Here is a 13,919-nt window from a genome sequence, read left to right as displayed (position 1 = left end):
GAGATGATTCACCTTTGTATGTATGAAGTAGATGTGGCACGTATCACTTTCCAAATGGACTCTTGTCATGGTGATGTCCATAGGATGCTCTGCATCAAGTATTCAATGGTGAACATCACTATGTTGATCATATCTACTATATGACTCACGCTCGATCTTTCGGTCTCAGTGTTCCGAGGCCATATCTACATATGCTAGGCTCGTCAATTTTAACTTGAGTATTTTGCTTGTGCAAAACTGGCTTGCACCCGTTGTATGTGAACGTAGAGCCTATCACACCCGATCATCACGTGATGTCTCGGCACGACAAACTGTAGCAACGATGCATACTCAGGGAGAACACTTGTACCTTGAAATTTAGTGAGAGATCATCTTATAATGCTACCGCCGTACTAAGCAAAATAAGATGCATAAAAGATAAACATCATATGCAATCAAAATAAGTGATATGATATGGCCATCATCATCTTGTGCCTTTGATCTCCATCTCCAAAGCACCGTCATGATCACCATCGTCACCGGCTTGACACCTTGATCTCCATCGTAGCATCGTTGTCGTCTCGCCAACTATTGCTTCTCCGACTATCGCTACCGCTTAGTGATAAAGTAAAACAATTACATGTCGATTGCATTTCATACAATAAAGAGACAACCATATGGCTCCTGCCAGTTGCCGATAACTGTTACAAAACATGATCATCTCATACAACAATTTATATATCATCACGTCTTGACCATATCACATCACAACATGCCCAACAAAAACAAGTTAGATGTCCTCTACTTTGTTGTTGCAAGTTTTACGGTGCTGCTACGGGCTTCTAGCAAGAACCGTTCTTACCTATGCATCAAAACCACAACGATTTTTCGTCAAGTGTGTTGTTTTAGCCTTCAACAAGGACCGGGCGTAGTCAAACTCGATTCAACTAAAGCTGGAGAAATAGACACCCGCTAGCCACCTGTGTGCGAAGCACGTCGGTAGAACCAGTCTCATGAACATGGTCATGTAATGTTGGTCCGGGCCGCTTCGTCCAACAATACCGCTGAATCAAAGTAAGACGTTGTTGGTAAGCAGTATGACTATTATCGCCCACAACTCATTGTGTTCTACTCGTGCATATAACATCTACGCATAGACCTAGCTCGGATGGCACTGTTGGGGAACGTAGTATTTCAAAATATTTACCTACGATCACGCAAGATCTATTTAGGAGAAGCATAGCAATGAGCGGGGAAAGTGTTTCCACGTACCCTTGTAGACCGAAAGCAGAAGCGTTTAGTAACGCGGTTGATGTAGTCGAACGTCTTCGTGATCCAACTGATCCAAGTACCGAACGTATGGCACCTCCGCGTTCAGCACACGTTCAGCTCGATGACGTCCCTTGAGCTCTTGATCCAGTTGAGGCCGAGGAAGAGTTCCGTCAGCACGACAGCGTGATGACGGTGATGATGAAGTTACCGGCGCAGGGCTTCGCCTAAGCACTACGACGATATGACCGAGGTGTGTAACTGTGGAGGGGGGCACCGCACCTGGCTAAGAGAAGACTTGGTGTGCCTTTGGGGTGCCCCCTCCCACGTATATAAAGGGGGGAGGAGAGGTGGCCGGCCCTAGGGGGCGCGCCATGGGGGGGTCCTACTTGGACTCTCGGTCCAAGTAGAATTCGGTTCCCCCCTTTCCTAGTCCAAGTAGAAGAAGAAGGGAAGGACGAAGAGAAGAGAAGGAAGGAGGGGGCACCGCCCCTCCCCTTGTCCAATTCGGACTGGGCAAGGGGGGGCGCCACCTCTGGCTGACCCTCTCTCTTCTCCACTAAGGCCCATGGTGGCCCATTAACCTCCCCGGGGGGGGGGGGGTCCGGTAACCCCCGGTACTCCGAAACTTATCCGAAACGACCCAAACCATTCTGGTGTCCGAATGTAGCCTTCCAATATATGAATCTTTATGTCTCGACCATTTCGAGACTCCTCGTCATGTCTGTGATCTCATCTGGGACTCCGAACAAACTTTGGTTCATCAAAACACAAAACTCGTAATACAAATCGTCATCGAACGTTAAGCGTGCGGACCCTACGGGTTCGAGAACTATGTAGACATGACCGAGACATATCTCTGGCCAATAACCAATAGCGGAACCTGGATGCTCATATTGGCTCCTACATATTCTACGAAGATCTTTATCGGTCAAACCGCATAACAACATACGTTGTTCCCTTTGTCATCGATATGTTACATGCCCGAGATTCGATTGTCGGTATCATCATACCTAGTTCAATATCGTCATCGGCAAGTCTCTTTACTCGTTCCGTAATGCATCATCCCGTGACTAACTCATTGGTCACATTGCTTGTGAGGCTCATAGTGATGTGCATTACCGAGAGGGCCCAGAGATACCTCTCCGATACACGGAGTGACAAATCCTAATCTTGTTCTATGATAACTCAACAAACACCATTGGAGACACCTGTAGAGCATCTTTATAATCACCTAGTTACGTTGTGACGTTTGATAGCACAGAAGGTGTTCCTACGGTATTCGGGAGTTGCATAATCTCATAGTCTAAGGAACATGTATAAGTCATGAAGAAAGCAATAGCAGAAAAACTAAACGATCATTATGTTAAGATAATGGAGGGGTCTTGTCCATCACATCATTCTCTAATGATGTGATCCCGTTCATCAAATGACAACACATGTCTATGGCTAGAAAACTTAACCATCTTTGATTAACAAGCTAGTTAAGTAGAGGCATACTAGGGACACTCTGTTTGTCTATGTATATACACATGTACTAAGTTTCTGGTTAATACAATTCTAGCATGAATAATAAACATTTATCATGATATAAGGAAATATAAATAACAACTTTATTATTGCCTCTAGGGCATATTTCCTTCAGTTCGCTTAAGGGAATATCTTGTTGTTTACTTTCCCACGAGCATCTGGGAAAAGGAAGGCATTGGAAGAAGGTCCATGGATGGTTGGTAAGGAGTTAACCATAATGGAAGATTTTGATCCGACAAACATACTGGCGGAGTACAAGTTTAGCCTGATCCCAGTTCGGGCGCGCGTCGTGAAGATGCCACTAGGGATGATGAGTAGATCAAATGGGGAGGTAATTGGTGATGAGATTGGGAAGACAGTCAAGGTGGGTGTGAGCCAAGATTAAAGGTAGCAATGGGTCGGATTCAACTCAGGTTGAACAATTTCAAAATCCACATCCATAAAGACATTCTCTATACCCATCCCCAAAAAATGGATAAAAATCGTGCCCATGTTCAAATTGATGGTCGTGCTCGTCTCTACAAATTACTACCACCGCTCCTCTCTTTGCATGCCTCCCCACCGCCCCATTAACATTAAGCTTCGAGATGCCTGGGAGTGACCGGGTCCATGGTTTTCGGCAAGTGGTTGGCACATGCGATACAATCCTTGTTTCTCTTCGGATAATGATCGAAGGTTCGAAAGAAAATTCTGAATAAAACCGTGTGTGGATTGAGGACGCTGAAATTCAAGCTCATAGATGGCATTCAGACGAGCATATCATATGGACCAGATTGTCAGGACCGTCTCAGTAAACTCTTCATGTATAGTGAAGATTACATGGTAAAAATTCATTGCTTTGCTTGTGGTTCAATATTTGTGATCATACTTTCCACCATATCATTTGTGGGCAGTGCCCAGACGCACCGAGCCATAGGACATTCAATAAGAGCGTGGCGTCGAGAGTCTGGCCTGCCACACATCGGGCATTGGGAGGTAGTCGCCATGTTCATGTGACTTAGGACATTAAAGAAAGGAAGACCCTGGTGAGCCAACCTCGGTAGACAAACCCGTACCCAAAGACCGGGCATCCTCAAAGATTCACCCAATCGCGAGTTGTGGATGCTAAATTTGACGAGCCGGTTGTGTGATATATCCAAAGAAGGGGTCTTTCTTTGTATGTTCGGTATACCGCATGTTAATATAAAAATCATTTGATGGTTTTTTTAGGCAAGAAAAACATTCATTTGACAGTGAAACTTCAACAAGGTATGATATATCTGGGCCTGAGGCATGTTCAGCTTCGGGCCGAGCCCAGCCCAAGCTCGGAACATGGCCGATTCTTCCGGGCAGTCCCGACATTCACCAAAAATCTACCTGCGGGCCGCGCGACATAAAGCCAACTCACGAGTGAGCTCTAGCGGCCCTGAGAAACTTCCAAAGAAAATATCCGCCAATAGACACACAATTCATCCCCTCTCTCTGGTACTTTCCAGAATGTTCCATCCCACTCCTATAAATACTCCACAACCCCCACACTCCGCTCCCGCCAAAGCAGACATCACTCACTCACGAGCGGCCAACCAAACGAACACTTGCACGGGCTGCACTCCGGTCAGAACCAGATGGACTCCGCCGCCGCCGTGACCATGGACGTCAAGCAGGAGGAGCCCGAGATGGTGGTGCTGGACGACGACGACGGCGACGCGGGCTGCTGCCTGGCGCCGACGCCGCTGGACCTGTCGGCGGCCGCGGCGGTGCCGCCGTTCCTGGCCAAGACGTTCGACATGGTGGAGGACCCGGCGACGGACGCGGTGGTGTCGTGGGGCGCGGCGCGGAACAGCTTCGTGGTGTGGGACCCCCACGCCTTCGCCGCCCGCCTCCTCCCGCTGCACTTCAAGCACGCCAACTTCTCCAGCTTCCTCCGGCAGCTCAACACCTACGTAAGTGCGTCTGCGGCGGCTCCATTCTTTTGCTGATCGATCGCTGTTTTCCTTCCTTCGCTGATGAATGTGGTGCGATTGTTGCAGGGATTCCGTAAGGTGAACCCGGACAGGTGGGAGTTCGCCAACACGGGCTTCCTCGGCCGGCAGCGCCACCTCCTCGCCGGCATCCGTCGCCGCCGCGGCGCCGACACCGGCCGCCGTCCCGCTGCGGCATTGTCGCCGTCGTCGTCGTGCGCGGAGGGCGCCGGCGGCTTCGGCCCAGTGGAGGGGGAGCTGGAGCGGCTGCGGCGGGACCGGGAGGCGCTGAAGCGGGAGCTGGCCGGGCTCAAGCGGCAGCAGGAGGAGGCGCGCGCGACGCTGCTCGACATGGAGCGCCGCGTGGAGGGCACGGAGCGGCGGCAGGAGCAGTGCAAGGCCTTCCTCGCGCGCGCCGTCAGGAGCCCGGCCTTCCTGGCCAACCTGGCGCGCCGCAACGGCCTCACCGCGGCGGCTCCGGCGTCCGTCATCGACGGCAAGAAGAAGCGGCGGCTTCTCAACGCCAACTCTTCGCCGCCGCCCGCGGAGGACGGGTTCACGTTCGAGGAGCTGGCACTGGCGGCCGGCGTCGTCGAGGAAGCGGCCGCGCCGACCCGGAGCGGCGTCACGACGGACATGATCTGGTACGAGCTGCTCGAGGAGGGGCAGGCGGAGATAGACGTGGAGGTGGAGGAGCTCGTGGCCGCCGCGGGGGACATGGAGCCGTGGGAGTTCGGCGAGGAGGAGGTGCAGGACCTGATGCAGCAGATAGACTCCTTTGCCGGCCCGCCCAGTTGTTGAATCTTGATCGCCTCATCAGCTCAGCTCGGCACAATTCACTAGTATCATTATTAGTAGCTAGCAGCAGGGCATAGTAGCTTTGCAGTTTGATTATGATTATTACCATATGTGTGCTTGTCGTTGCTAATTCGGATTCTGCGTGTGTTCGTGCAGGATCCGGATGATGGAGTCTGTGGGGATGCAAGGTGTGGAAGGGAGCGACAGTCAGTACGCTCCGGAAGTTCAGATGCCTAGGTACCGCCGATGCATCCATATTCATTACTTGTATTTGGGCTGACGATTTTCTCTCCGAATATATAAACTTTTTAAAACTCCATTCTAATTTGTTTCTTCAGCGTTCGATTACCAATCTGGGATGGTGATCCTCACATTAAAAGGCTGTGATGATGCATGATGTGTTTTTTGATTTGTAGGAACTGGGAAGGTTGCAGAATTGCAGACAGCCTGGTGAAAAAATGGTGCTTTCAGGACTACTCCATTTCAAGTCTATTTCGTTGATCCCCCAAAAAGAAGTCTATTTCATTGATCAATGATAAATGGACTACTCCATTTCAAGTCTGTTTCGTTGATCCCTCAAAAAAGAAGTCAATTTCATTGATCAGTAATGGTTTCAGCTCATGAACATGGATAACTAATATGGACTAAACATGTTGCTTTGTTTCTTCAGCATGCTCACTGACTTCTTTTACATGGAAAATCGTCTTGATTTCGTCACAGGTTGCCGTTCTGTAGAAGCTTAGAAATATTATCTGCATCAGCAAGCACTAACCCAATGCAAATATTAGACGAAAATCAACGCATCTGTACTGAGAGATGAACTAGGAAAAATGCATAACTTGAGCAAACAAAAGTAACTGGATATAACAACAGCCGAATGAGCACTTCCACAACAGTTTCGAAACAGCAGCAGAAAAACACACAATATGTACATTTCAGTACGTGACGATGCTACTTGTTAACACTAACATTACATCTTCATATGAGAGTACCAGAGCTTTATCGACAGTGTTATCGGTCATCGCCGTCTTCATCATCAAATTCATCACACCTTGACATGAAAGCACAAAATTTCAGTCGTCTTCGTCTTCATCATCGAATTCATCTTCCTCTTCTTCCTCACTCAGCTCTTCCATAGGCTCATCCTCTTCTCCGACTATAAAACCTCCCAGTGTCTCATCTGCTTCATCATCTTCATCTGTCTCATCCTGTTCGTCCGCGGTATCCTCATTTTCTGTTTTAGAGCTCTCCTTGCAAGGTTTTTTGGGGTCTTTCGATCTTGTTACATACTTTTTTGGTCTCTTCATGCTAGAGCCTGTTAGCAGGGAGTCTTTTCCATCCTCGCTCTGATCAGTCCACTCATCATCATCTTCACCCCCTCTCTTTTTCTTCTTGTTCGCACCACTACGACCCCTTGATTTACGTCCCGTGTTACTGACATCGTCATCATCTTCATCATCGCTGCCCTTCGTTATTTCCTCTAGGAACCAGTTCCAATCCTTCGGAGGGCGAATTCTGCCCTTAGGGTAATTGTCAAATTCATGACCCATCGACAAAAACCCAAACTCTGCAGCCAAAATTATACTCCTTAGTCACTGACACGGAAAAGGCAAAGTGTAAAAGCAGAAAGAACTTCTGGTAATACGGGAGCATCAACTTAATTACCTATATAGCTTTAGATTTAAGAAAAGAACGAACAACTTATTTCAACATCAGGAATGAATTTTTTTAGCTCATAACTTAAAGAACAATAGCATGTATGAAGCAGACTCGGCCGAATCGTAAATTACAACGAACCCAATCAATTCCTAATGTATAGCAATTATTTTTCCTGGCTTCTGCCATTTCAAATGAACATAATGTACACAGAAATTAGCAGCCGTTAAACATGTACTATCATTAACCAATAACTAACACATCCTAACCATAAGAGGCAGAGTTAGAAAACAGGCAATGCAGTAATGCAATCTACTCCAATGTAACCAGACCCGAATGCCATAACAATTTCTCTCTGCAACATTGCTACCAACAAATTTCCCGGCACCGAGATTGCATTCTCTCTCTGAAAGGAAGAACAACCAAACCCAAGCTCACCTTGAACGGGGTCGATGCTTTCAAGATCAATTTTCAGATCCTCTACTTCCTCATCCAACTCGTCATCACCGGACGCCGCCATAACCTCCTCCTTCGTCCCCTCCGTAGCCTCCTCCGCTGCTCGCCTCTCCCTTTCCCTCTCCTTCCTCTCCCGCGTCCGCTTCTCCCGCCTCGCCACCGCGTCCAGCACCGCGGTGTCCACCTCCGCCTCCTCACCCGCACCGGCCTCCCCCTCCCCGCCCGTCCTCCGCACCGTCCAGAACGACGGCGCCGAGAGCGACAGAGACAGCCCGTCCCCGGCCCGGAGCTCGCCCGCCTCGCCGCGGCGGTACACCTTGTCTCCGCCGACCGACGAGCGGACGAGCACGGGGTTCCTCCCCACGACGTCGAAGGCGACCCTAGGCTCTCCGCCACCCACGAGGCGGAGCGACACGTGGCGGCGCGACACGTTGAGGTCTGCCGGAACCTGGTCGCCGCGGCCGAGGTCGGCCGCCGGGGACTCGCTGGAGAGGGGAACCACTCTTCCGCCGCCGCCGCCGCCGCCTGCTTCGAGCTCCAGCTCCATCGCGCCCGGTTCGCGGTGAGGAGGTGGGGGATTTGGAACTTTGGAGTGGGAGGCGACGACTGCGAAGAATGGAGGGAGAGTGCCGGCGGGGTCGTCTTTTCGGGAGGCGGTGCCGAGATCTGGGCCTTTTAGGCTTTGTGCTACGTGGGTAGACCAGGGGCCTGCTTGGATAATAATAGCAAAAGGGAACAAATAAGGCCTGCTTAGGTTTTGTTCACGTGGCCCGGGCCGGTCGTCTCTGCACGCAGGCCCTTCCAGAAGATCAAAACACCGAACTTGTCTCAAAAAAAAAAATTAGTACATTTATATCGACTGCCATTTACTAAAAAAAATTATATCGACTGCCATATTCCTGGAGACACTCGCTCCTAGAGTGCTCAATGGCGAGATGTATATGGGCGCTAGATAAAGGAGACATAGTAGACCGGATGATCACTAGCACGGAGCCGAGGGCAAAACACTGGATCTTTGCGCTCATGGATGCGTTACCTCATGTGGAATTTGTGAGAATGGAGTCACACTCTGGGCTATTTGGGTTGCACGCCGGAAATTTCATTCATGAAGGTATCACACAAAGTTCTCTTTTCACCCACCTGTTCATCTAGCGATTTATAGCGGAATTGGATATGCTTCAGGAGAGAAAGCCGACATTTTCGCAGCCAGCCAGCCCCCCCCCCCCCCCCCCCCGCCGGAAGTTCGCCAGGCACATGCAAGGCCAAAGGCCCCTTCGGCCGCGGCTGTGTGCCGTGATGAACAGGTCAACTACCTTGGGAGCTCCTCACTGGTGATTGATGGACAACTAGATCCCGCCACCCTTGAAGCAATTGCGTGCAGGGAAGCAATGGCCCTTGCGGAAGATTTGCTAGTTCAAAACTTCGTAATCTCTTCGGACTGCAAACAGGTTGTGGAAGATATACGAAAAGGAAATCAAGGTCCTTATGGATCCATCGTTATAAAGATAAAACTTTGAGCTACTAGTTTTAGATGTAGTTTTATTTTTGAAGGGTGAGCCGTTAATGGCGAGGCCCACAGTTTAGCTAAGCATTCTCTTTCCCTCGGTCTGGGACGCCACGTCTGGTTGGCTAATCCTCGCGATCGAAATTGTATCCCACTCCATGTGGATTATCATCAATAAAGCTTAGCTTTCCTCTCAAAAAAATTAGTACATTTATATTTGTCTCAAAAAAATTAGTACATTTATATTTTTCATTTTTAATCTTTTTTTAAAAAAATGCTCCTAAAACGTCTTACATTTGTTTACAAAGGGAGTAGTACTTTTTTTTTGCTAGAACTTCATTACATTTGCACGTCGTGTTGGTGGTAAATCTGAAATTAAAGTTCACTAGATTGGTTAGATTCTCTATTTAACATTACAGATTAATATTCTTGGTGCATTAGTACAAATTCATATAAGAATGTTTTAATCTAATTAGATGTGGTAAGATACTAAGATTACAATTTAGGATACGTTTGGTGGCTTCTTTTTTTGAAGTTTTAGAAGAATACCGTGGGCTTTTTAGAACCACGGTTGTAAATACTTTCATGATTTGGAATCAATAAATAGTGTATTTTTATAAACAATAGTGTCTTCAATGCCGTTATTTTTATTTATTTGAAAAAGAAGCCTCAACATATTTGAAAAAGAGCCCTCGATCACTTTTTTCTAAACCAAACTATGGTTTTTAGAAATAAATAAATAATTATATATGCATTGCAATGGGGCATAAATATTTTAGCAAGTTAGCCCGTGATTTGCATGTATATATTAGATTGCTTTTTTAACACTTATTTAGTAATATAAGCACTTATTGGCTTATCAAAAAAAACAAGGTTTGATTTGGCAAACCAATAAAAGATGTGGCATTTTTCAAGCAAAGCTGATAGAAAATCAGATATGGGAAGAAAAAACTTAAAAGTATGACAGAGGGGGCAGAATGTAGGTACAATAGATTGGACAAGGACGAGTGGTTGACAGAACCTTAACTTTGTGTCTTTTTTAAATAGTATAATATATGAGAGAAATACTCATTGCCTGAATATCGAGATCTTAGATTATTACGGGTGGGGAAGGCGTGGCTAAACTTGGGTGCATTGCACCCTCTTATCCAACCATCTATATGTTGCTTCGTGATCTGTGCTTGAACTTCTTCCCCCAAATGAAACAACATATGAACTTCAAATCAATAAAATATTAGACCTCAATATGTGGAAAAACTTTAAAATTTTAGTGTATATCATAAATACTTAAATAATATATTTATAATAAAAAATATTTTGTATTTTTTGGAACAAAAAATCTGAAACAATTTTTGCTCATTGTGTTTCTAAAAGTTTTGTCAATCTGCAAAGTTTGAAGCCCATATTTTTTATTTCAGAATAAAAAGGAACTTTTTCTATAGTAAGTTAGTTCGTTGGCACAGATCGCAATGCAGTATTGGACAGTACAGATAAGGGGCACATTACACCTAGGTTAGAAAAAAAAACAGTCTCATACTATATATGGTTTCTCTTCAACTAAACCGTGCTGCCAAACTATGCTTACATATCTAATTCCATTTTTTTTGTTTAATGCATGTTTCAATGATTTAACGATGAAGATGAAGAATAGAATGAAAATAGATTTATTTTTCAAAAGGGATGTTTCCAGCTACAAGATTCCTACCACTGAACATGCAAATCCACCAAAGGTGCTTGTAGAGCTAAGGGCATGTTAGGTTCATCACTAACTTTACCACAACTAACCTTAGGCAAATTCTCACTGTCAATAAGTGTGACGAACGAAATGACCAACACGTAGAACACATACATCTCTACTCCTACGTATTGTGACGGTGAGAATCATACCTTAGCTTATCTTATACCTGTCCGCTCCTAAACATAATACCTTTTAGAGAATTCACTATGGACTACCTACGGAGCAAAATGAGTGAATGTATACACTTGAAATATATGTATATACATCCGTATGTAGCCCATAGTAAAATCTCTAAAAGGTCTTATATTTAGAACGGAGGAAGTATGAAGCAACACATACATCTCTACTCCTAAAAAAGTGTGATAAGCTACAATTGCGGCAATGAACGAAATAGTACATGGCTAAGATTCTTTTTTTTTTTGCGGGAACATGGCTAAGATATCGTGGCATGACTAAAGTTATGTGTGGGCGTGTGGCAACCTTAGACTATAAACCAAACATGCCTTAACTTACTATTATCATTTTTTGCGGGTGAAACACGCCCTAAGTTTGAACAAAAACAAATGTAGGCTTTTCTGTATTATTATCAAATATATGTGTTGCCATATATCATATCAGCACTACTTTAAAGACTAGCTAGCTAGATCAGTCGACGCTTTCGCCTTGTCTACGCATTGCATACCGGTGGGCAAACGGCTGACGCCTGACGGCCTGAGAGCTGAGATACGTAAACGTATTGATGCATGACTGACTGGTACACGTACTACTAGGGTAATACCATGTCCAAGTTCTTCAGCAATGTTTGACAAGTTAGCGTTGTCGATCGAGTCAAGTCAATCCTGCCGGGCTAAGTCCAGCAACGTAGTACGTTAGATAAGCAGATTTGACATATTCACCATCGCCTCTCAACTTTTCCGGCCCGATCAAACAAAGCACGCCTTCGGTCAACCGCCCACTCGATCCTTGCTTGTGCTCCGTCACTCACTCACTCACTATATATAACTCGATCCTAGCTCGATTGCTCCAAGCTCTTGTCCAAGATGGCGGCACTGAAGGCGTGCATGCTGCTGTTCACGGCCTTCTTCTTCTCGGCGCACATCCAGCAGTTGTCCGCGGCCTTCAAGGTGCGCGGCAATGGCGGAGGCCATCGGACGGGCGACCGCGTGCTCGCTCACGTCCGCGGCGCCGTTCGTCACCGGCTTCGGGCGTTTGCGCCTTCGGTGGACTGCTTCGTGGATGGTCTGAAGACGAACAAGCTTCTTCTTACTTGAGGCGGCTGGCTTACTATGGTTTTGAGTTTTGGCTTCTGGCTGTATATATGTGTGTAATAATAACATTGCTTCGGACCGATCGCCTTCAATCTGTCAAGAGATAGGAAGTGTATTCATAAATCATAACTGCATGTCCGCAGATGATTATCCAGATGGACGCTTTTCTTGTTTCGGAAAAATGTTGACGTTAGGAAGCAAATTACCACCATTCAGAATTTTATAAAACATAACGATTGTCTTAAATATATCAGTTTTGCTAAAGCCTTGGTCACCATTAAAAAAAAACACTTTACATAAAGGAATGGAGGGTATCTTAGAGAGAGGCGCTCACCGAGAACTAGGTCACTGTGGCTGAGGTCGAACTCCGGGGGACTTGCCAGAGAGAGAAACGGAAACCACTCTTCTATTACCCCCGCCTGCTTCGGGCTCCAGTTTTATCGTGCCCGCCGTCTGGTCGAGGATGAAAGTGGGGATTTGGGTGTTTGGACATTTGGAATTGGATGGGAGGTGGCTACGGATGTAAATGATATGTATAATTTTCGCTTTGAATTCACATCCACATATGTTTTTAAGATGGTATGCACTTATATAAATTCATCACATATGGACTTGCATGTGGATTTTGGTGAACAGGGTATCCGTCAGATTTGGTTTCGATAATATTCAACGTATGTGGATTATCCGTTATCTATTGTGGAGTATTCAAGGTTATCAAATCGCCTTATCCTAAAAAATAATTAGACCATGGGGCAACCCTAAATACCCGTCAGGCCACAAATTACAATCATAGATTATAACTCAAGCCCTAATACGACCACAAATCACACACAAAAGGCATGATCATCTGTATTGTCCTAACCTAAACTCTATTGAACTGACGTCAGCTCATAGCCGTTTCAACATGAACGCTCCGTGGGTTGTTGGATGAGGCACATAAATCTTGGTTAACGGGAGCAACGCGACATCAGTGTTTGCAACCGTTATTTCATGGCGGCAACCGCACGGATGAGCACCATACCCCCCCCCCCCTCTCATCAACACTCTCTCCCACTCGCCTCTTCCCCTCTCACTTTTCACCTTCTCCAGCGATTCACTTGTCGTTGGTTGTCGGCGTTGGACTCAGCATTTTTCTGCCACGCCATTACTTGAGTCTTCGAGGTACACTTCTCGAACAACCTATGTGATTATCGGGCGAGCTAAGGACTTGGGGGAAGTGAGTGTTTGCTCGGAGTATTGTGGACATCTCTTTCTGTTCCACGGGGAGGGACACATGCGAATTTATATACTTGATCCTTTTTCCCTCCGGGGCGGTGATACAAATTGATTTACTAACACAGTCAATGCTTTCTCCATACTTTGACATTCAGTTCATGCCTAATATCACATCCAATCCTTGTGACTCCAAGATTATTAGGTCGGACGGAAAAACATGACTACCAATGGTTAAGGGTATCTGGTCGCACCATTGACTAGCCATATACTCTGCTCCAGGTGAACTCACTAACAGATGGGTCCTAAGAGTTTAGGTTGGTAGTTTAAATTTATCCACAAATTCCCTTGATATGTATGAATGCGATGCACCAGTATCAAAAAGAACAAGGGCGATAAAAGACTTAACCAAAAACTTACCAATAACTGCGTCTGGCTGCTCTTCAACCTCCTCCACGTTAACGTGGTTCACTTGTCCTTTGTTGAATGGATTGGGCTTCTTTCCAGCGCTCCTATTGACGTTTCCATTCTTCGCTTAGGGCACTCCGTGGCATAGTGTCCAGTCTTCC

The 13,919-nt window shown here is 46.3% G+C and overlaps 2 protein-coding genes across 3 annotated transcripts; one reads left to right on the top strand and one right to left on the bottom strand.

Moving 5' to 3' along the window:
- Window positions 1–4,314: 4,314 nt before the first annotated feature.
- Window positions 4,315–6,194, top strand: LOC125524417 (putative heat stress transcription factor A-6a). 2 transcript variants are annotated; one of them, XM_048689470.2, is made up of 4 exons: window positions 4,315–4,700; window positions 4,788–5,465; window positions 5,673–5,753; window positions 5,933–6,194. In XM_048689470.2, the coding sequence occupies exons 1-3, from the start codon at window positions 4,383–4,385 to the stop codon at window positions 5,751–5,753; spliced, it is 1,077 nt and encodes a 358-aa protein (XP_048545427.2). In that variant the 5' UTR covers window positions 4,315–4,382; the 3' UTR covers window positions 5,933–6,194. The 2 variants fall into 2 exon arrangements, with proteins under 2 accessions (XP_048545427.2, XP_087391832.1); XM_087535706.1 differs by having other exon boundaries at window positions 4,788–5,753.
- Window positions 6,195–6,355: 161 nt separating this feature from the next.
- Window positions 6,356–8,324, bottom strand: LOC125524418 (uncharacterized). Its single transcript, XM_048689471.2, has 2 exons — window positions 7,611–8,324; window positions 6,356–7,083 (listed from the first exon to the last, which is right to left on the bottom strand). The coding sequence occupies exons 1-2, from the start codon at window positions 8,173–8,175 to the stop codon at window positions 6,590–6,592; spliced, it is 1,059 nt and encodes a 352-aa protein (XP_048545428.1). The 5' UTR covers window positions 8,176–8,324; the 3' UTR covers window positions 6,356–6,589.
- Between the last annotated feature and the right edge of the window lie 5,595 nt (window positions 8,325–13,919).

The sequence above is a fragment of the Triticum urartu genome, chromosome 7A (genome assembly GCF_056163025.1).
Source record: "Triticum urartu cultivar PI428250 chromosome 7A, HENAU_Tu73, whole genome shotgun sequence".
NCBI lineage: Eukaryota > Viridiplantae > Streptophyta > Magnoliopsida > Poales > Poaceae > Triticum > Triticum urartu.
Note: the sequence above shows the minus strand (reverse complement) of the source record. Positions and strands in the feature narration are given on the sequence as shown.

Excerpts from the sequence above, each read along its gene's own strand:
- LOC125524417 (XM_048689470.2), top strand. The coding sequence starts at position 4,383 with ATGGACTCCGCCGCCGCCGTGACCATGGACGTCAAGCAGGAGGAGCCC. Across the intron at positions 4,701-4,787 it reads TCCGGCAGCTCAACACCTAC|GGATTCCGTAAGGTGAACCC; the intron begins GTAAGTGCGTCT and ends CGATTGTTGCAG. Across the intron at positions 5,466-5,672 it reads GGGAGTTCGGCGAGGAGGAG|GATCCGGATGATGGAGTCTG; the intron begins GTGCAGGACCTG and ends GTGTTCGTGCAG.
- LOC125524418 (XM_048689471.2), bottom strand. The coding sequence starts at position 8,175 with ATGGAGCTGGAGCTCGAAGCAGGCGGCGGCGGCGGCGGCGGAAGAGTG. Across the intron at positions 7,084-7,610 it reads AAGCATCGACCCCGTTCAAG|AGTTTGGGTTTTTGTCGATG; the intron begins GTGAGCTTGGGT and ends TTTTGGCTGCAG.